Source organism: Pithys albifrons, chromosome 4 (genome assembly GCF_047495875.1).
Source record: "Pithys albifrons albifrons isolate INPA30051 chromosome 4, PitAlb_v1, whole genome shotgun sequence".
NCBI lineage: Eukaryota > Metazoa > Chordata > Aves > Passeriformes > Thamnophilidae > Pithys > Pithys albifrons.
In genome coordinates, this window is record NC_092461.1 from 30,503,717 (window position 1) to 30,525,536 (window position 21,820).

Genomic DNA, 21,820 nt, shown 5'->3' on the forward strand with positions numbered 1-21,820 from the left:
TTGCGTGTCTCCAGGCCATTAAAGTCACCCCTGGGGCTGGGGAGGATGAGGATGTGCAGAGCATGGATGAAACACCGCATCCTGCCTGTCCTATCCCTGCTGGATCCGGCCGTAGGAGCTGAGGAAGTTTTCCTGCTTAGCAGGGTGGGTGGGGAGGCTTCACATCTCAGCCATTATTTAATTTTCAGGTGATAAAAGCGTCGCTTCCCTGCCCTGCACGTCTGAGCAGCCAGCACGTTCAAACGCTTCCCTTTCTGCAGGGAATTTGCATCTCCCTAAGGGCAGCACCGGATTTATGCAAATATCCAGATGAAAGAAAGTCAAAGCCAAAGCATGCTCATGAGTAAGTGTTCCTGGGCACTTCTTGAGCAGGCAGGTGCTCTCTTTCCAACCATTCGGCATTTTGGGGAGGAGCAGTGTGGCGGTGCCGGCTGCTCCTCTGGCCCCAAAAGTACTGTGTGATGATCACTTCACCTTCATGTTGTCCCAAGGGTGATGTCAATCCAGAAAGGTTGTTTTGGGGTTGCAACATTCCTGTTGTTGGATTTGCTCTTCCTTCCAGGGGATGTGACATCCTTGCTTATTGTGGTGTTCAGGTGATACTCCATAATAGCACTGTAGACAGGATGGGTTTCCTCCTTGTCCTGCTATTTCCTTGAGGATGCGATCCTTGGCCTTCAGTGATCTCCAAAATCACCCAGGCACAGTCCATCACAGCCAACTGGACTGTGCTGCACGACCTTCTCCTTGCTTTCCCTACCAGAATGGAAAGAGAAAAAAGCACCATCATCCCATGGCAGCTTTGACATGAGATTTTTGCTCTTTCAAATCCTTGCAATTTCCCTTCTTGACATGCCAAGGCATTTGCTGGCTCTTACAAAGCCACTGCTGGAAATCCTTCCTGTGAATGACAGGAATAGGATTGGATGACTTTTCATGTTCTGTATTGAAAGACAGTTCATTTAAGTGCAAGAAGCGTCAGGATCTGTATAGTTTGCCATCCTTTTTTTAGCTGGTTTCACCTCAAACAGCAGCTGGGAGCAGCCTTGGCGTGTCAGAGCATCACTGCCTGACAAGTGAGGATGTGATTTCAAGTGTGCTTGTCTGCAGTGCCAGCAGCTGCTTTCTGCTTCTGGTGTTCAAACCAGAAGGGAACTGGCTTGATAGTAATTGGGGAGCCCATTTTGGCAGTTCAAGACCATGGTCCAAGCTGCAGCATTGTAGGACTCCGGTGCTAAGGATTTTTCAGCCCATTTTCCCAATTTTCAGAGTCCCAGCAAGTTTATTAATACCTTGATTAACCTTGAATCCAGTTTGGATTCCACTCAGTGAAGAGGTAATCTGGGAGCTGGGTGGAAGCTGATGTGGAGGACCCTGGGGAATGGTCATGGTGCCACCTGGACACCCTGACTTATCAGTCACTCACAGAATCAGAGAGTGGTTGGGGATGGAGAGGACCTTTAAAATTATCCTGTTCCAGGCCCTCTGCCATGGGCAGGGACACCTTCTACTGGATCAGGTTGCTCCAAGCCCCATCCAACCTGGCCTCAAACACTTCCAGGGATGTGGCAGCCACAACTTCTCTGGGCAACCTGTTCCAGTGTCTGACCAGTGTCTGACTCTCACCATAACAAATTCCTTCCTTATGTTCAATATGAACCTGCTTTTTCTCAATTAAAAGCTGTTCATTCTTGTACTATCACTACAGGCCTTAGTGGACAGTTTTTTCCATCTTCCCTATAAGCTCCCTTTAATATATTGAAAGGCCACAATAAGGTCTCCCCAGCCACCAATTCCTGAGCTGGAGTAAGAACCGCAGCTGCATCCTCAACTTTTGAAACCCCTGTGAGCCCAGCTGCAAGATATATTTCCAGGAGCTTTGAGTTTCAGCAGCTCCATAGCTGGAAAATGGCATCAGATTGGATATTAGAAAAAATTTCTTCACTGAAAGAGTGGTTAAGCATTGGAACAGATTCCCCTGTGAAGTGGGGGAGTCACTATCTCTGGAAGTGTACAAAAAACAACTAGACGTCACTCTGTGATATGCTTTGGTGGGTATGTTGGTATTTGGTCAAAGGTTGAACTTGATGATCTTGGACATCTTTTCCAGCCAGAATGATTCCACAATTCTATGATTCTGGCTTGCAGACACTGAGCAATCTGAGCTCTGCCCTGCCTTCATTTCCTTCCTCCAAAGCAATGCTTGATCCTCCCTTCTCCTTCCAGTTTGGTCCCCCATCTCCATGTGGACGGAGTGTGAAACAGGCTGAGGACATGGGGCAGTGCTTCATACACCAGGCAGGAATAGCTGCAACTGTCAGCATTTCATCCCCTTCGATCTTTTATTTGAAAGAAAACCACCTTTATTTGCTCTGCAAGCTCCCACGGGTGGGGGGGCAGCTCTTGGACAGCGTCCCTTGGCTCTGCGTTTTTGCACAAGGGTTGCAGGATCAAAGGATTTTGTCCCTGTTGCTGGGGGTGGCCGAGTGCAGGAGGGTGGGAGAGAGTGCAGGATCAGGCCATGCCATAGTCATCCATCCAAAACTGACAGGTCAGAGGTACCCACCTTTGTCCCTAGAGCTTTGCTGACATGTTGCTTTTGCAGAGCAGTTCTCCCATGGCAACCAGGGAGTCGTGCTGTGGCTTTTTGCTGGAGCTAAGGAGTTTTCTGGAAGAAGATTGCAGGGCAAACCATCTTTGCAGGACCTGGGATGAGCGAGGAGCATGGCATGCTAGGGGGTCTGCAGCATGCCTGGGCACTTGCCAGACCTTGCTGCATCCCACCCGGGAGCAGGCTGTTTTCCCATCTCCCTTCACTTTCTCCATGGCCTTTAATTATCCTGGCTGACACCCATCATGCTTCCCCCTCAGTGTCTCTCCATATTAGTCCTGAAGGGACACTTCTGCGTGCAGCATCTCAGTCCCATCCTGCTGGAAAAGGGACATCACTGGAAGGACAGTTTCAAGGGTTGGTTCGTACTGTTCAGGGCTGGTGAGGAGGAGGAGGACCCAGCCCAGGGTTTTCCATGCAGCAATGTCCCCGTGGGCTGGTGCCTGCCTGCAGCAGTGCTTTGCTGACCTCCACAACAAGCAAGACGTCTGGTGGTGTTGCCACCCACCAGCAGCCTGTCATAATATGTATGGCTCTGTCTCTGTGGAGTGGAATGTGTAGACCAAATACTGCAGAGCGTGAGTGAGATGGTTTGGGAGGACAACCCCCTAGAGGACAGAGTCTGGATGGTGGAGGAAGCTCAATGACCCACAAACTCCATCTAAACCTGGTGTGATTTACTTGGAAAAGGCCTTTCTCCAGAGCGTGGCTTCTCTGGACAATGCTGGCTGTAGCTTGATGCCACCAGAGAAGTGCAAGTGCCTGTTGGGTTTATCATAGGCAGAGCATGTTCTGTCCCGTGTTGCATCCCTGACATGTCATGGAGCACTATTTCAACACTCGTCTGCAGGTCAAAATCCACCTGTTAGGTAGACTGAGTCCCCTGGAGCCCCCTTTCTTCATCAGCAGGTGTCCATCAAAGCCACCGCAGCGCGTCGACGTCGGGGGTTGTGCAAGGGACAGCGATGACGCACAGGGCTGCGGTGGCCTTTGGTCATGGCTGCTGGTGACCTGATGTGAAGGTAGGACCAGGTGGTATAGAGGCATCTTCCCACTGGAATGTCCCGGCCAAGCAGGGACATGCCAAATAGCAAAGTTCAGGTCTGGTGGAACACGGGGGCTTTGAAGGCCAATATGCTAGTGCTGGGGTAAGCAGTGGAAAAACGAAATGCAGGCTGCATCTCTCCCAACAACAGCCACCCCAGCACAGGCTCAAGTTGGACTTCAAAGGAGAGGTCGTGACAGCCCCCTGTGCCCTTCCCAGGAGGGTTACTGCTGCCTGTGCATCTTGTGTTTACCCTGAAAGAGTCATCATTCCCTCCCCCCCACAAAATTTGGCCATTCAGACACCTGCTATGAGTACTAAATTCACTCAAAATGCTGTGAGAAACCACAGGAAAAGATGAGCAGATGTTCAGCCCTGTCAGAGATTCGGGGTGGGAGACACACGTGGCAGTGGCAGTTGTTGAGGGAAACAGCTGGGGTCAGCTTGGCCCCCATGTGTGTTTTGGGGCAAGGATGCTGCTTTGCAATTCTTTTCTTTTAAGGATGCTCTTGGGCAAGGCAGGAATCCTGGAAATCAGATACAGAATGGATTTTTCTTCCTGATTCCTCTGGCCAGAAGAAATCCCTGAAGGATGGTGGGGAGCTGGCCCCAGTGTTTGGGGTGCCTGACTTCCCTGTGCATCGGACACCAGAGCGTGGGGACTGTCTGTACCCAAACGACCAAGCCTTTCACTTCCCGCCCAAAGAAACCCTTCAGGGCACATCCTCTGCAGATGTGAGAGGCAGCCAGCCCCAGGCCTGTTATTACTTTTCCCCATGGAGTAGTTGGCCTCTCTTCTGCCCCGCTCTTTTGTTTCTTTTTTTATTTTCCTCCTTTCCCTTCAAATCCAAGGCAGGAAAGGCCTCTCATCGGCACCACGACTGCAAGCTCCTTGTGTCTGCTCAGGGAAGACGGTGGAGGGGATAACCTGGATCATGAAACCAGGATCTCCTGCAAGTGAGGCCACCACCGGCTGCCCACAAGTCATCTGCTACCAAGGACAAGGGTGGGAGGGATGAGTGGTGGGCTGTGTTCAGCTGGGGGGTTCCTTTTCCCCCCAGTCCTGAAGGCTTTGTACCTTTTTGAGATTTTTATGATCTTCTCATAGCTGGATCTCTTATGGTACAAGAAGGAGTTAAGTTAAAAAAAGCCATTCATGTAGACCTCAAATTTGAGGTGCTTGGGGTCTGCATGTGGGGAAAAACTGAAATTCCAGCCAAGGAGATGTTCAAGAGATGCCTGGAGCATCTTATGTTTCCTCCAGGCATTGCCCCGTGAGCTCTGAACAGGAGATGCAGCAGCGACAGTGGTGGCATGACAGGAATTCTTGTGTCAGCACAGGGTCCATGTCCCGTCAGGGTTGTGTACCAGCACCAAAGTGGGTGAGAGGGAAGGAAAGCTCACAAAGGACCTTTATAGGCACTTTTCACACTGTGCCTCAGCCTCTCTTCAAAGAAAAAAGGTGCAAATAAAAGATAAGAAAGGGTCGATCATGTTACCAGGGCCTCCAGAGCATTCCCAGCTTGCACAGTGCTGGGAAGACTGTGCACTTGTTTTTATCAGTCTGGCTGGCTTGCTGCCTCAGCTTCCCCATTCCTCCCTCTTTCCTGGTCTCCTGAGTGCCTCCTGCTTGCAAATCTCCTTGCCAGCATCATGCTGGCATCTTTCCCTGCTGCCTAAATACTACCAAACTAATCACATCCAGCTGGAGCTATGAAATGGGAGCCGTACAGCTCTCTTCTGCAAAATCATGTCAGCCAGCATTTACCACTCACCAAAAAGGATGTGGAGGAACATACATGACCTGGTTTACCTTGCAGGTGTCTTTTGGTGGGCTACCAAGAACCCTCAGTTGCTGTCCCTGTGTTTTAATCCTCCTTGCATCTTTGCTCAGAAAACATCACCTGCAGCAACAGGAACAACCCAAAAAACAACACCTTGGAGGGAAGACCACACAATGCTTCACAGCTGGAACATGGTGCTGGCATGGCTCCGCTCCTGGCAGCAGATACCCCACATGCACCAAAATACCCAGCACAGCTTTTCTGGGACATCCCCCTGTGCTCTGTGAAGTTCTGCACCTGGAGCAGGATGTGCCAGTGGCCGCTTATGCCTCTGCCCCCAGATGCCGGCTCCTGCCGGGTGTTTTGTTTCCATCGCTCTCCTCCCGGATCTTTCCTGTTTCCTTCCGTGCAGATGCGACTGGAGGAAGTCTCAGTGTGTTGACTTTCCTCTGGCTGTGTCCCAGCTGCGATCACAGGCTGGGGACAGCGCTGTGGCTCTCTGTGTCCTGGGGCCTGTCCTCTCTGCCAGTGACAGCGACTGGTGGTGCTTGCATTGGTGGCATTGGTGACACTGATGGCAGTGGCGGCAGTGGCTGTGCTAGTGGGAATGGTGACATTGGTGGGAGTGGCAGCAGTGGTGACGACACCTCTGGCAATGGCAGCAGTAGTGGTACTGGTGTCAGTGGTGGTGCTTATGGCAGTGGTGGAAGCCACGGTGCTGCTTGTACTGGTTGTAGTGGTGGTACTGGTGGCAGTGGTGACATTGGTGGCAGTGTTGGGGGCAGTGTGGTGCTGATGACAGTGGTGGTGCTGGTGGCAGTCCTGGTTGTGCTGTTGGCAGCAATAGTGACTGTGGTGGTGCTGCTGATGCTGCTCATGCTGGTTGCAGTGGTGACACTGGTGGCAGTGGTGGTGCTGGTGGCAGTGGTGCTGCTCGTGTTGGTGGCAGTGGTGACAGTGGTGGTGCTGGTGGCAGTGGTGGTGCTGATCTCCTTATGTGCAGCCAAGCCTCACAGACCTGCTGCCCATTGTCACACATGCCAATGGCACCTGGTAATAACTGGGACTACTCAGAAACTTGCATTCAGTTTTTGGGGTGGTGTAAGTGCTTATTGTGGAGGTGGGATTGGGAGCAGGGAGAGCAGCACTTGATCATCCTTAAGGGGAAAGGTCGATGTCTTGCTACATGTGCTGAAAGCAGGAGAGAGGTCAAGGAAATGTAACACAGATGGGTGTTTTGTTGGATTTCTCTGAAGGTGAACTTTGAACGGGTGATGTGCTCGCTCAGAGACAGCTATATTTATATATGGGTGAGATACATATTGTTTGGGTGAATAAGAGCCTTTGTTCCAAATCCTGCTACTAAATCCCACGTGGAGCGACAGTTTGGCTCTACAAAGCTTCCTTTTCCTTTGCTTGGGGAGTTGCTGTGTTTAGGAAAACCTGACTCCACCAGCTGCATCCCACTATCCTGGGTACCAGCAGCACAGCCTTTGGGTCTGGCATCTTCTCGCTGGTCCAGACAAGCTCTTCTGATAACTGTGTGAAAAAGACCTGACCTTTATTTTGCACCAAGTTGCCGTGAGGAAGAGCAGCCTGATCCCTGCTGTTGCAGGATCTGTCCTTGGACAGCTGGGGCGAGGCCAAGGCATGTGTATAATGGAGCTGCCACACTGCAAAGGAATAGTTCAGAGACCCCTGTGATCCCCTCTGATTTGGGGTGTAAGACAAGGAGATGATGGCTCAGTGGTCCCATCCCCCAGAGCAGCATCCTTCACTGCTCTTTTGCCACACCAAATGCCTTCACTCTGATTCTCACCAGGCTCTTGGCTGCCCAGGTTCTTGTGGAAGAACCAGAAGCTTCCACAGTCCTGGTGAAAAAAGAATCATAGAATCACTAAAGTTGGAAAAGACCTCTGAGATCACTGAGTCCAACCCAGCACTGTCAGGCCCACCACTAAACCATGTGCCATACCCATGCACCTTTTGATCACTTCCAGGGATGATGATTCCACCACTTTGCTGGGCAGCCTGCTCAAGTGCCTGACCAGCCTTTCAGTGAAGAAATTTTTCTTAATAGCCAATCTAAATCTCCCCTGGCAAAACTTGAGGCTGTTTCTTCTTGTCTTGTCACTGTGTTACTTGGGACGAGAGACCAACCCCCACCTGGCTACAACACCTTTCCATCAGGCTTCCCCCTGATGGGTGTGAGCCCAACAGGCCAGTGCTGCTCTGCTGAGCATCCTCATCCAGGCCTTGCTCCCTGTGTCCTCACATGCTTCCTCTAGATCCCCCGCAGCGCTCAAATCAGAAGGATTTATATTCACTTGGCAGGTTATTAATATTAGCTGAAATTTCCCTTTTCCACATTGTTCTGCCATGCTTAATATGGAGATCAGCGCCTCAGCCTGTAGCACTGGGGATGATTTGCGATTGAATATCCATTAGGTATTTATGGGCTTCGGGGCTGGATTGCTGGGACGTGCGAGTGCCAAAATACTTGAAACGCTTCCACTGGAGAGAAGAGACCTTGTGGGAAAGGAGCACTCGCTGTTCTCGTACGCAGGCGGTTCCCACTGAACCTCTGTTACTGGCAGCAAGCACACCCAAGCCAGTAAAAAAACTTTGTGGGATCTGGAGCGCCGATGGAGCATGAACTGTGTGTTGGATGGTGATGGAGTGAGCGCTGCTCCTGGTGGGCAGCGCTGGCACTGGTGCTCACAGCGGCTCCCAGTCCCACAGGGTTGCTCAGAGGGTGGGATTAATCCAGGACACGGGTAAACATGAGCATGGTTCATGTTAATGTGTCCCTGCAGCCGGTTGAAACAAGGTATGAGGCTGTTTGGAGGGAGAACTTGTTGCTTTTCCTTGTGCACCTCTGGTGTTAGTGTGTCAACTCTGAAGAGGCAGAAGGCAAGATGTCATTAAACACAGTGGGAGCTGGAAGAGCCAAGAGCCAAAGGCGTTAAAAGGAAAAACAAAAGATCCTCAAGTCCTTTGTCTCAGAGAAACTGGGTTTGCAAGGGGATGATTTGGGGCAATACCTGCTTTGCATCAGCTCTTCCCTTTGAGCAGATATCTGTGGCTGTCCATCCCTCCCACCTCCCATCCCTTTGGAAGGTTTTAGACTCTCTTTCACTTAAAATGAAAAACATGAACCTTGCTAAGGGAGTTGCCAGCAAGTTTTCCTTGAGAAACATTCGCTCACTGCATTGCTGATTCTTCTCATGGTTATGCTGGCCCACAGCTCAGCAGCTGGACCTGTAGGAGCCACATAGCCAAAACCAGCCCAAAATGACCCTCCAGAAATACCATATGGGTTCTCACACAGCCATGGTGAGATTGTCTCAGGGGGAAGCAGACCCCACAAACAAAGTGATGGGTGGGGATCATCACCGAAAAAGCATGACAAACACCAGAGCGAGAGCAGGTTTCCCAGCCCATCATGCAGGATCATTCCAAGGTTTGAGCAAGGATTCCAGCTGCTTTAGTTAGTCCAGGTGGGGAGGGTCACCTACCTTGGAAGGTTCAGTATTGTTTGCTCTGAATCACAACTGAAGTGCTGTTGGGAAGCAGCTCCCACCTCGCTCCCATCCCTCAGCCAAGCTTCCTGTCTGCAGCAGCTGCTAAAATCTGATTTTCTCAATGGGAACTGGAAATTTCCCCCCAGAATGTCCCACTCATCACCTGCAGCCCAAGCAGGGTCTGAACTTTGCAGAATATCTCTGCAGGGCTCTGGGGTACCGTTACCCTCTTTTTTATGGGGGGAAAAAAAAAGAGAAGTGATGGGACATAGCTGATGGGAAAAGTTCATGATTTTAGCAGCCAGACTGGGCACATTCTGCAGAGCAGCCCCACTTCCCCTGACGCATCTCCTGGCTTTTTTCCCCTTTACTATTTGACTTTTTCATTCCTGGATACACTGGTGAAGCAAGAGGTGGCAAGCAGGTTGTAAATGCTGCTCGGGTATGGAAGAGCCCGTTATCAGCACCCAGGTGCTGTGATGAGATGGTCAGTGCTCAGCTCACCTCCATTCTTCCACCTGTCTTACTGCATCAGGGTAAAACAATCCAGAGGAGAAAGTTTCTGTCTGCAGAGGCATCATGAGAAGAGGTGAGGAGGTGACTGCTGGCCTGACTCGGGTTACTTATATGCTTATGGTCTATTTTGAGGCTCTGGCCACATGGCTCTAAGCAGCCTCTGACCCAGGGGAAGAACCAGCTTCAAAACAAGAGTCCAGTGAGTAAAGACCTGCGGAGGCACCGGCTTTCCCTCGGCTCTGAGCGGGGCTGGCAAAGCCCTCACCACCACCCTGGGCCCATCAGCTCTTGGATTTTGGCATTTCCACAGTGGAAATGATTTATTTCCTCCCATTGCTATCCTGGAGGACAGAGATGCCACAGATTGCAGGGCCAGGGTACTCTACAGGGAGCGATGTGCTGGCGGTGGGGATACAGATGAGCAAGAAGAGAGACAGATCCATCACTAATGCTGGTGACATCATACACATGTGACCCCCTCCTCTACTCCCCCCTCCCCAAGAAAGCTCATTTGCAGGCAGCTTAGTTCTCCTAAGAGCATTAGAGGTGCATTTGGTGGTCATGAGCCGCTGGAGCAGTGCTGGGAGCATGTGGCTGATTAGGGGCAGTGGCAGCTGGTTTCGGGCACAGCGTGCATTTGGGGTGGAAATACTCACTCTACTTTTCAGGGATGCAAAGGTGAGATCTGGGGGAACAGGGTGGGTGTCAGGGGGTCAGCTTGTATGGCTCGGCTGTTTAAATCCACCAGCGGGTGACGATGTTGGGTGGTGCATGAGAGAGAACACGCCCTTCCCTGCCATGTGCTTTTCCCTTCTGTGCAACTGTGAGCTACCCCTCTCTGGCTTTCCAGTGCCATTTCAGCTCTTCAGGTGATATTTCAGTTTTGTGTTTAAATACCACCTCACTTTCTGATCTCTGATCTTCTGCAAAGATTAGGATGATCAAGGATGATGATACGGGATGTGCTGAGGTGCATTCAAGGGCACCCACACCAAGTAGGGGCTTCCTTGAGGACTACACTCTCACCGTGGTGTTTCCCTTCCCCTCCCCACAGCCTTACTCCCCGCTGGGATTTATGGAGGTGCTGAGGAGCAGCTCTGAGCCCCGCAGCCCCCTGCAGCGTGCCCTGTGAAGCAGCGCCCGGCCGCCTCGCCTCATCCCACCCAGCATCCCGACCCTCCGACCCAACCATTCAAGGCTCCCGTGCATGGATCGCCCCAGCGAGGCACCGCTGCCGGACACCGCCGACGCCGCCCCGTAGGCTCCCGGCCCCCCGTGCCACCCCCAAGTACTCCACATACCCCGATGGGGTAACGTGACGGGGGCCACCCTCCCGCCACCACCACCCCCCATATGCAGAGGCCTTTCTAGAGCGTCCGGGAGCGCGCGGCACCGGAGGCGGTGGCCGCTCGCCGTCGCACACACACGCCGAGGACACCAACACTACAGCAAAGGGATTTCTTCTTTTTTTAATAATTATTATTATCATTAATATTTTTTTTCCTGCCTGGCTTTTGCCCCCTGTAGTGGGGCTTGCGGTGTGTCAAGGAAGCCGGCGCGCTCCCAGGAGCTGGGATTATTTGCACAACGTCTGTATATTGAGTTCTCGATCCTGTTTTATTTTTATTTTTGAAGCGCTAAGGGGTTGCTGGGAGGTGGTTTTTTGCACCTCCACACCACACTTTTCTTGGGTTTTCCTGCTGCCGCTGTCAGTACCACCTCACCCTCCCCCTATCCCACCATGGCCCGGATGAACCGCCCTGCGCCTGTGGAGGTCTGCTACAAGAACATGAGGTTTCTCATCACCCACAACCCCACCAATGCCACACTCAGCACCTTCTTGGAGGTAAGGAGGGGAGGCTGGAAGGGGAGACTGGGGTCCAGCTGCACCTTTTGGGGCTAAAAGTTGATTCGGAGATGCATCCAGGATCAGTCCTGTGTAGATGAGGCAGCAGCACATCCCCTTTGGTACCACATCTCCAGGTGGCATCCTGAGGCAGTGGGTCTGATCACTGCTTTTTGGAGTGGGATGTTTTGGAGAACCCTGAGTGTGATGTTTGGGCACAGCAGAGATGGAGGAGAGTTTCTCCATTGCTGTTGCATCCCCTGCCAACTCCACCAACACGTGATGTCATGGAGCTTTGCAGCAATGCACACACACAGTCCCCAGCATCTCCCAGCACCTCAATAATGACTTTTCATCTCATATATCCCAGCGTATTTCCAATGCCCAGAGTGTGTTGGGCGGTGCTGGAGGGCTTGGTGTTGCGTGAGCCAGCAATGGTGCCCTGTCTGGGAGCGCTGCCTCTGGCACTGGCAGCTGGTGTGTGAGTGCCACTGGCTCAGGGAGCCACTGGAAGGTTGGTTGTTATCTGGGAACAGCCACCCCATACCCTGCACACCATGCCAATGGGGAGGGAGAAAAATTCCCCTTTCCTCCAGCCTCTAGGATTTTTGGCTGAGCTGCCGAGTGTGTGGGGGGTTCACCATGATTTGGAGAGTTCACATGGGGAACAAAGGAGGTGGATCATTGGCAGGGATGATCTCATGGTGCCCGGCGAGGTCGGTACACAGGCACATAATCCGGGGACAATCCTTGTGCCGGACAACAAGCCATGCTGGAGGCAGCCCAAGTCCCATGCCTGAGCCTTCAGGGTGTTGGAGTGATGATGGGATATGACAGCAAGGCTGGGAAGGAGGCCCTGAGCCATCTGTGAGATGCTGAGTGTGGTTGGTGAGGCATCCTGTGACCCCCCCAACCACCTTCCACCTGCATTTCTCCCATATCTGCAGCAGGAGTGTGACCTCACCAGGCACAAATGATTCCTCCTTCAGGGAACTTGCATCCATCTTGGAAATGTTTCTTTGCCTAGGGTATGAAGTCTCTGCTGGTGTGGCTGCCAGGGCTTAAAAATAAATGGACCCATTGGCACTCATAACTTCAAGGAGTCATGAAGGTGCTGGCTGAAAAATCCTTCTGTGGCCACATGACTTTGGTGTCCTGGGATTTCATGTTTTCTTGTGCCTCCCAGGCTGGATGAACCACAGGGGGTTTACTCAAGGGTCCAGAGATGGGACATGGTGTTGTTGTAAGGGTCCATACTTGTCTGTGTGGTCATAGCAGTGCTGAGATATGTTGAGGTTAACTGGGTTGCAAGTGACATGGTTTATTCAGATCCCTTCTTCCCCTTCCTTCCCCAGGACCTGAAGAAATATGGTGCCACCACAGTTGTGCGAGTGTGTGAAGTGACCTATGACAAGACCCCCCTGGAGAAGGACGGCATCACCGTCATGGTAGGTGGGCAAGCAGGATGGACCCAACACTGCTTAAAGATCTCATCCCTCGGGGCTGCCAAACACCCTGATATACCAAAGCAGCATCCCGCTCACCCAGGAGCAGTGTTTGAAATGCAGCTGAGCTGAGGCTGGTGCTTTAAAAAAAGAAGTGCTGCCCACGCACCCGAAACTGTGACTCATGCGGCTGAGTCGGCAGCTGCCTTCCCTGCCTGTTGCTCGAGCTCTGAAGCATCCAACGATGAGAGCACCTGATCCCACGTGGAAGATGCGCGTGGTTCCCGTTTCCCCCAGCGCTATCTTACCCTGGGGGCGGTGTGAAGGTTCTCTGCTCTTGCAGCAGCCGGTTGGTGCAGCTGGGGGCATGAAAGAAAGCAGGCAGCAAGCTGGAAAAGGCAGAGCAGGCAGCTGCCTGGGCTGTATCTTGGCTGATAAGTAACTGGAGATGATGTCAGGCACGATTGCCCTGCCAAGGAGCTCAGCTCCAGCTGGAAAGTGAGGCTCTGCTCATTACTTAGGGAAGGGTTTGGAAGGGCCTCTTGTCTCCTGGGGTGGTCCTCTGTGTGTAGGTCCTCTTTATATAGGTCTCTCTCTGTATAATCTATATCCTAGAGAGAGAGTAAGCTATATCCTAGAGGTAAATCATAGATATCTATATCCTAGATATCTATAGATAGTTGTATCTATGTAGCTACAGATATATCTCTATATTTAACTATATCTATATATATATATATTTGAGATATGCATATCTTGGTATATATTTATATTTGGTATACACATTTTTGGTGGATCAGTATATCATTTTTTTTTATATATGTGTCTTGGTATATATTTTTGACATATCAGTATCTATATCTATGTATCTTGGAACACAAGAATTATGAGGAGCAGCTGAGGGAGCAGGGACTGTTTAGCCTGAAGAAAAGGAGGCTTAAGGGAGACCTTCACATTCTCTTCAACACCCTGATAGGAGGTGTAATGGTTTGACCCATGGCTTCCTCAGTAACCATTGTATCTAAGGAAGTTACAAGTGTTCCACACGGGTCTTCCACCTAGCAGTGGGGGAGTGGTTTTATTTCCTGGCTTCCCTTCCTTGGCTGAGGAGCTGGAGGGAGGTGGTTGAAGTCTGGTCCCTCCGGTCCCTGGTGGTTCTCCTGTCCTGGGTGAGATTGTTTCATTCTCGTTCCCTTTCCTTGAGGTTTTTAATTGTGTTTTGATTCATTCGGTTTCTTTAGGTTGGGTTGGTGTCTTCCCTGTTTTCCAGCTAATCAATCCCCTTTTCTCCCTTCCCCTCTCCCCTGGGGGGTGGGATCCTATGTACTGTGTATACAGTGTGGTTTGTAAATGTTAGTAAATATAATTTATTCTTTTTATTCAGTTCTGTTTCTTTAGAGTGCGTTTCTTTTCAGGTTTTTTTTTCCTTTCCTTTGCTGGGAAGGTTCTGGGAGGGGGAAGGGGGGCCAGTCCAGGGTTGGCAACAGCTAGGCCAAACCTGCGACAGGAAGGTGTTTCCCAGTGGGAATCGGTCTCTTCTCCCAACTAACAGGCAGTAGAAGAGGAAATGGCCTCCAGTTGCACCAGGGGAGATTTACATTGGATATTAGGAAAAATTTGTTCACTGAAAGCCTTGTCAAGCATTGGAACAGACTGCCCAGGGAAGTGGTGGAGTCACTATCCCCAGAGGGATTTAAGAAATATGTGCATGTGGCCCTTGGGGGCATGGTTTAGTGGTGGCCCTGGCAGTGCTGCATTAATGGTTGGAACTGATGATGTCAGAGGGCTTTTCCAACCTTAATGATGCTATGATTCTGTATTTAGGACTTACATGTATATCCAATCCCTTCCTTTAGGGAACAGGCACAAGCTAAGCTGAGGCCTGACTGCTGTGGTGTGCCTGGGTGCAGCATCCACTGCCACGGTCCCTGTGTGTGGGAGGGTCCTTTCCCAGACACACTCCCTGGGTGTTTTGGATCCTTCCTGTGCATTCAACTCCTTCATGTGCCACAAGGAATCTCGAGCAGGTTCTAAAGCTGATGGCAGTTACCAAGTTGTGCTGCGCTAGATCAGCACAGGTGCAGAGTAAGCCACAAAAATGACCAGAGGGCAGGAGCACGTGTGCTTTGGAGACAGGCTGAGAGAGCTGGGAGTCGTCAGCTTGGAGATGAGAAGGCTCCAGGGAGACCTTAGAACGCCTTCCAGCAGCCAAAGGGTCTGCAAGAGAGCTGGAGAGGGACTCCTGACAACAGCATAGAGTGACAGGACAAGGGAGAATGGCTTTAAACTGACAGGGGGCAGGTTTAGATTAGGTATTAGGAAGAAGTTTTTTACAAAGGGGCTTGTAAGAAAGATGGAGGAAGACATTTACCAAGACCTGTAGCGACAGGCAATGGTTTTAAACTGAAAGAGGGCACGTTTACATTAGACATAAGGAAAAAAGTTTTTATCATGAGGGTGATGAGGCACTGGCACAGATTGCCTGGAGATGATGGATACTCCATCCCTGGAAGTGTTCAAGACCAGGCTGCATGGGACTTTGAGCAACCTGGTCTAGTGGAAGGTGTCCCTGCCCCCATGGCATGATGATATTTGAAGGGTCCCTTCCAACCCAAGCCATTCCATCATACGATGATTTTGTGGTGTGGTGTATCATCCCCAGTGCACACCTGGTGACCTGCAGTCATGGCTGAAGTGGTGCTTTTCAGGCCCTGTAGGGAGGAGATGGCCTTGCAGGACAGGCACAGGTGGTGTAGGGTGGGTGGCTCCCAAGAGCTGGAATTAAACAGAAACTGAGGGAGGAGGGGGGGTGAGGGCGGGGGAGGGAGATGGAAACCACATTGCCCCAAAGCTCATATGAATGGGGAGGGTGCAGGGCGTGGCCATTTGGTCTGCAGGGCCAGAAGGTCATGGAGACTATGTTGTAGATCCTGTAGGTGCTCCTGAAAGCTGAACCTGTCCATAGGAGATGGAAAGAACCCCAGACTTAGACTTCAAACCTTGAGCTAATGCAGCCAGGGAATTCCTGTTTTGCTGGACGGTGCTGCAGAGCCCCACAGAGCTGTACTGAGAACCAGGTTGCTGACAGACACATCTAAGGGCCCAAACACAATCACCCTGAGTAAGAAACAATCCCTGAGAGTCCTGACAATATTTCTTTCTCCCCCTGACCTTGCAGGATTGGCCCTTTGATGATGGAGCACCTCCTCCCAGCAAGATAGTGGAAGATTGGCTCAACTTGCTGAAGACCAAGTTCTGCGAGGACCCCGGCTGCTGCGTGGCTGTGCACTGTGTGGCTGGCCTGGGGCGGTGAGTCCGAGCCCAGCACCCCTCCTGCCACCCCATCCATGAAGGGAGGAGAGGGGAAACCATGGCTGTGCTGCTCCTTCCCTTCCCCAGTCCCCTTCTGAGCAGAGTTCTGTGAAACCTTAGTGAAAATATGCCTGCGCTCCTCCTTCCCTTCCCCAGTTCCCCCTGAGCAGGGTCTGGTGAGACCTTAGTGGGAATAGGTGTTGAAATACAGAGCAGAATCTGGTGCCTGAGCTTCTCCTTGGATTTTAAATGATGGTATGTCAGTTTCTTGGGCTGCCTGGCTGAGGAATAACCAACACTGTCTTTGCCTTTCAGTGCTCCTGTCCTTGTTGCACTGGCCTTGATCGAGAGCGGGATGAAGTATGAGGATGCCATCCAGTTCATCCGACAGTAAGTCCAACGGTGTGGGAGGAGAAAAGAGCCCCTCTCTGAGGGAACAGAGAAATCTGTCATGTCGCAGGAGGGATTTTTTTTGTTTTTTGCTTTTCTCTCCTTTTGGAGAAAGAAAAGGGAGGTGTTGGCATTGAGCACTCTGTGCCATTGGATCAGGGCTGGCTGCAGGAGGCTGGGACAGCAGCTGGGAGCATCTCTGGGGGGCTTTTGGCAGTCACCCCACCTCTGCTCCACATGTTTCCTCCCCGGCTCTCCATGGGAGTCTCCCCATCATCCTGAGACTCCCAGGGTGGATGAAAGAGAAAAGCTGCCAGAGTTAGTGCCTGTCTCCATCCTTGAAGGATGCACATGTCCTCAGCCTCCAAAATCCCTTCCTGCTCCAGGAAGGGGGGTTCAGCACCCTCACAAGGGTGGTTTGGGGATGGAGAGGTCTGCTGCCACACCACTGACCATGCTGGCCCTTCTCTGTCCCCACAGGAAGCGCAGAGGAGCCATCAACAGCAAACAGCTGACATACTTGGAAAAATACCGACCAAAGCAGAGACTCCGATTTAAGGACCCTCATAACCACAAGAACAAATGCTGCATCATGTAACCTCAATGACCTCTTGCCAAAATCCGTGCACACAGACACCCGGGCACTCGCACACATCCCACCCTGTCACCCCCTGGCCCAGCCCTGTGCTCCCCATGTGCCACCCCGACTGCCAGGGCTGGGGTGGGGAGACACAGAGCATCACCAGTGTGTTCCAGCACCCACAGCACAGCCCCAAAACAGGCTGTTCTCTCCAGCTGCAGCACCTAGGAAGGAAGGCAGCACTGCCCTTCGACTCTTGGCATTATCAGGCAATGAGTTCATGTGACTGTTCTTCATTGCCTTTCTCCTCCTCCCTCTCCCCTCCCATTGCACTGAGAGTGGCAGACGATGGGTGCTTGGTTTGGGGTGATGCAAGCAGGGCTGTGCCAGCTTAGAAGGGATGGGGAGCAGGAGGACCAGAGCACCTCTGGAAAAACACTTTTCCCGCCTCTTCCCCATAAATAAGGGCTGCAGCAGCAGGGATGGAGGTGGGGATGACACAGTTGCCTCCGGGGAAGGTGCTGATAGCAGGGAAAGGTGACAGGGTCTCTTAGCTCAGTGCTGGCCTTGTGGCCATGGGAAGGGCTCAACTAAGACCTCCAGCACCATTCCCTTTCCCCTGGCTCCTCTACCACTTCACCATCTCCCTCAACGCCAGCCAGGATGGTGCAGATGGGTCTCGCTGGGGGTTTGCTGCAGTGAAGGCACAGCCACTGGGGATCTTAGGAATCATGTCAGGGCTTTGAAGCATCAGCTTTGCCAGGATGTAGGGTCAGCACTGAATCCCCCGAAGTGTGGGATGCTCTTATTTATAGCTTCCAAATTCAGTGCACAGAGTGGTGGGTTCTCTGCTGTCCCCATCTTTGAGTCATGGTGCAAACCCCAGTTCTGGGAGCGATGCCCTGTGGGCACAATGTGCATCTCAGGGCACATCCATGTCCTCCACCACTGTTTACTGGCTAGGGGGCTGAGCTGCATCTTTCCCAGGGGATTTTGGGTATTCCTGGCAAGAGCACATCAAATTTTGCACCTGCCTTTTCCATATCTGTAACGAGGCACCTGACACCCCAAAACCCCCTGGCTTGTGCCCTGATGGGGTGGACTCAGAGCTGCCCCTTAGCTGGGACATTAAACATCTCTCAACTTTCTGCCTTTGAACGCTTGTAGCAGCTGGAGCAGTGGGCAGATAGGGAGTGTGTGAGTGTCTTTTAACAAGGATAAAAAGAAATTTGCTAATTAAAGGAAAAAAACCTTTAAAAATACCCTGTTTGTCTTCCACACGTCCTCTGGCCTTTCTTTCTCCCATCGCTGCCCAGTGGAGCCCAGGAGGTGACCCATGGCCCCCCAGACTGATCCCCAGCACCAGGTCACAGCTGGCTGCCATCCACAGTCACCAGGGCATACATGTGGCCCAAGGGATGCTCCAGGTATCCTTTGGACTTGCTGCTGCTCATCCTCAGCTGCAGAGGGTCCCAGTTGCTGGGGCAAGGAGGGCTGGTCGTCCACTTTGTGTGGTTTTAGTCTGCCCAACTTGTGGTGCCTTCAGTGCCCTGTGTTGGGTATCACCAAAGGTTTGTGTGCCTTCCATAATGTAGATACCCAGAGACTTTTGCTTCACAGGGTTCATCCCTTGGGGTGGGTGGTGAGAAAGGCTGGTTAGACACCTTCAGTACCTGCAGAAGGGTAGGGGATGGCTTTCTACCATGACGTGGGTGGGCAGGGGAGGTGTTTGTAGCAGTTTCCAGCACCACTTTCCTGTCCCGATGGGAGCTAACCGCACTGCGCATCAGAGATGGCCATCCCATGGGGTAGGCTGTGGTGCCGAGTGAGGTGGGGACCCTCCACACGTGTTCCTGGAGTTGTCATGCCACACACCTTGGGCCTGTGCAAGCCTCCACATTGTGGCACAGCCCTTACCCCCTTGAGTTTCTCCTGCCCTATTCCAGGCTGTTGATTCCCATGACTTGAAGGGTGTGCGTTGGTTGGGAAAAGTGAGAAGCTGGGCTGATGAAAAGGCCTGAGCCTGTACAGGAGCACCCTGCTGTGTGGGTCACCATTCCCTTCCTGCCTGGGTCTGTCCTCCTGCTGCTAAAATAGGTGCTGCTTCATCCCCAGAGGCATTGGAGGTAGCCTGGCATTGCAACAGGGACAGCCCCTTTCCCTCCTAGCCAGGAAACCTTGTGATCCCATGTCCTTGCCTGTGGGAACCATTGCTTTGTAGGCTTGGAGATGTTTCTGCCCTGGCAAGACAAGGAGAAGTTTTCCTCACCTCTGCCTGTGGGAGCATCACATGGCACACTGCCCTGAACAAGTGGTCCAGGGGTGCAGCCACAATGCCTTTGAGTGGGACTTAGGCTGGAGACAGAGGAGCTTAAATTCAACCTCCTTTGATCATTACTAAGCAAGAATTCACTCAGACCTTGGGTTGATGGGCTGGTTTGGGGGGAACATGAGGACAGGCTTTGCTTTGTGTAGCATCAACCCAATCACCTTAAAAATAGGGAGCTTTGAGCAGTCCTTGACCTGGTATAATCTGTGTGGCCAAATCCTGAGTGCCTCTGGTTGGCAGAGTGGCATCTTGATACTCCTCAGTTTATGAGTCATTGCAAAAAAGCCCCAAATCATGCTGCTTTAATTGTCCTAATTTTTTTTGTTTTTCTTATTTTTTATGGGTATCTCCCACCCACCTCCATCCTGGAATGTGCTGTCACCTTCCCATGTGTTGCTCCATGGACAGGACACCTTGGCAGCCCAGGAGCTGCTGTCCTTGCCTGGAGGGCCGAATCCAAGATTTCTCTGAGTTGGACTGCAAGATATTGGGATTTTTTGATAGGGACTTGGGCTCCTTCTGCTGAGGTACCAGCTCCTCGATGTTTCAGCCTAGAGAGGGTTACAACAGCAACAGGCTGGGAAAATTAGATGGTCTTCCAAGGGAGATTTGGGTTGGAAATCTCAAAGAGCCAAAGACAAAAGTCTTGAGACAGTTGGGCAAGAGGGAAAGTTGAAGCTCAGTAGACACAGCACCGGAGTGAGGCCTAAGCAGCCAAGGGCTCATGGCTTGGTCCAGTCTTGGGATCTCTCCTGTATGTTAATTCTCATTACACCTTAGATTCCAGGATGTTGAAAGGAGAGCCTTGAAAATCTGATGTATCTGCCAATTCTGTTATTGCTCATTGTTTCCATTATGTCCTGGCAGATGTCATAGGGAACAGACACCCCATGGCTGTGGCTGCAAACCAGCCGCCTCATCCTGCCCTTTTCTGCTGAAGAAAAGGTTTTTTAACTTCCTCATGCCTATCCATCCCCTCACCCCCTCCATTGAAAGGCCACTGTCCTTCCCTAATTTGCAGAGACAGGGCTCCAGACTGGTAACAAGTACTATGGAGACCCAAAGGGATGCCAAAGGAGAGATGCCCCAGCCGTCAAACCAAAAGCTTGTGGGCTTTACCCAGGAGTCGATCATGGCTGAACCTTGTGTGGGGGAATAAATCTGGCCAGGAATTTGTGGTTGTGTCCTTTCACATGTGTGCTCTTGTATGTCCTGTTGATTCGTTTTCCAGTCGGATGGAGCGCACGGAGGGGGCAGTGGTGGGAAGACAGGCAATGTGGCCATCACAAATGTCCTGCTCTTTATTTAAGAAAGTTCTGTTGATGCATATTTGAAGACTTTGCATTTGTAAATTCATAGGATGAGTCTTGCAATAAGGCTGACACTGGTGCTTGGACTGGGAGCTTTGGATGAGGAGGTTTATGAGGAACAGATTTCCCGAGAAAGCAGAGAGTCTTGCTCTATCCACAAAAGAAGGAATCATTTTCTTTTTTTTTTTATTGGATTTGTTTGTTTTTTATTAGTCCCAGTGGGAAAGAACACAGGGAGATTCGTGACTTCCATGCAGTTTCCAAGGTCTCATGTCTTAGTTGCTTCCAGCATGCTGGGTAGGTGCAGTTTGGCGGGTGGATTTGGGTGGAATACTGTCTGGTGGGAGAAAAATGGGGCTGGTTTTTGGCACAGTGGAGGGGTCCCAGGCCGGCTGTGGTCCCACTCACAGGCTCAGGCAGACATTCCCAGGAAGGGAATGCTGGGCTTCCCTTCAGACTACAATCTCCCAATGAACTCTCACTTCCCTGCTGTTCCTTTCTGTGCAACATAGAGCTGCATATTTTCCTTTTTAACTCCCTGGGCAGTCATAGCAGTATGTAGATTAAGCCCAGATGACTTTTTTTTTGTTGGTTTTGTTTTGGGGTTTTTTTTTTGGTCTGAGCCATAGCTAAATTATTATACCCAATGCTTTTTGTATCAGATGGCATCACTTTGAATATGCAGATGAGGTATAGGATCTTGACACTTTATAACCTTTTTAAAAAGAAACTTGTCTGTTTACTTAATGTCTTGTGTAAAAAGGAAAAAAAATGTAAGCCTTCAGTAATCACTTTTATTTTTGGTTGTTTTTTGAGTTTTATGAAATTATGGTGGTTACACTCCAGCAGCAAAATAAAAAGCGTTCACTGTTTTGTACATCCCTGTGTGCCTGGTGCTGCAACGGGGAGTTATCAGGGTGTGGGAGGCAAAGACAGAGCCAGACTCTGGCCAAGGGTGGAAGTGCATGGGCAGGTTGTTCAGGCTGGGGAAGAGAAGGCTTCAGTAAGACCTTAGAGCCTCTCCCAGTAACTAAAGAGGCTACAACAGAGCTGGGGAAAGACATTTGCAAGGGCCTGGAGTGACAGGACAAGGGGAATGGCTTCAAACTAACACAGGGCTGGTCTAGA

General features: G+C 51.3%; 1 protein-coding gene across 2 annotated transcripts in view; it reads left to right on the top strand.

The window, feature by feature from the left end:
- PTP4A3 (protein tyrosine phosphatase 4A3) overlaps positions 1-21,571 on the top strand; it is a 42,431-nt gene extending 20,860 nt beyond the window's left edge. Inside the window, exons 1-6 of one of the 2 annotated variants that reach the window (XM_071553760.1) lie at positions 10,070-10,158; positions 10,535-11,326; positions 12,682-12,774; positions 15,950-16,080; positions 16,399-16,473; positions 16,954-21,571. In XM_071553760.1, coding sequence (XP_071409861.1) covers positions 11,222-11,326; positions 12,682-12,774; positions 15,950-16,080; positions 16,399-16,473; positions 16,954-17,071 — 522 coding nt within the window. In that variant the 5' untranslated portion in view covers positions 10,070-10,158; positions 10,535-11,221 and the 3' untranslated portion in view covers positions 17,072-21,571. Of the gene's footprint in view, positions 1-10,069; positions 10,159-10,534; positions 11,327-12,681; positions 12,775-15,949; positions 16,081-16,398; positions 16,474-16,953 lie in introns of those variants that run through there. The other variant, XM_071553758.1, reaches the window with a different exon arrangement.
- Positions 21,572-21,820: the final 249 nt, after the last annotated feature.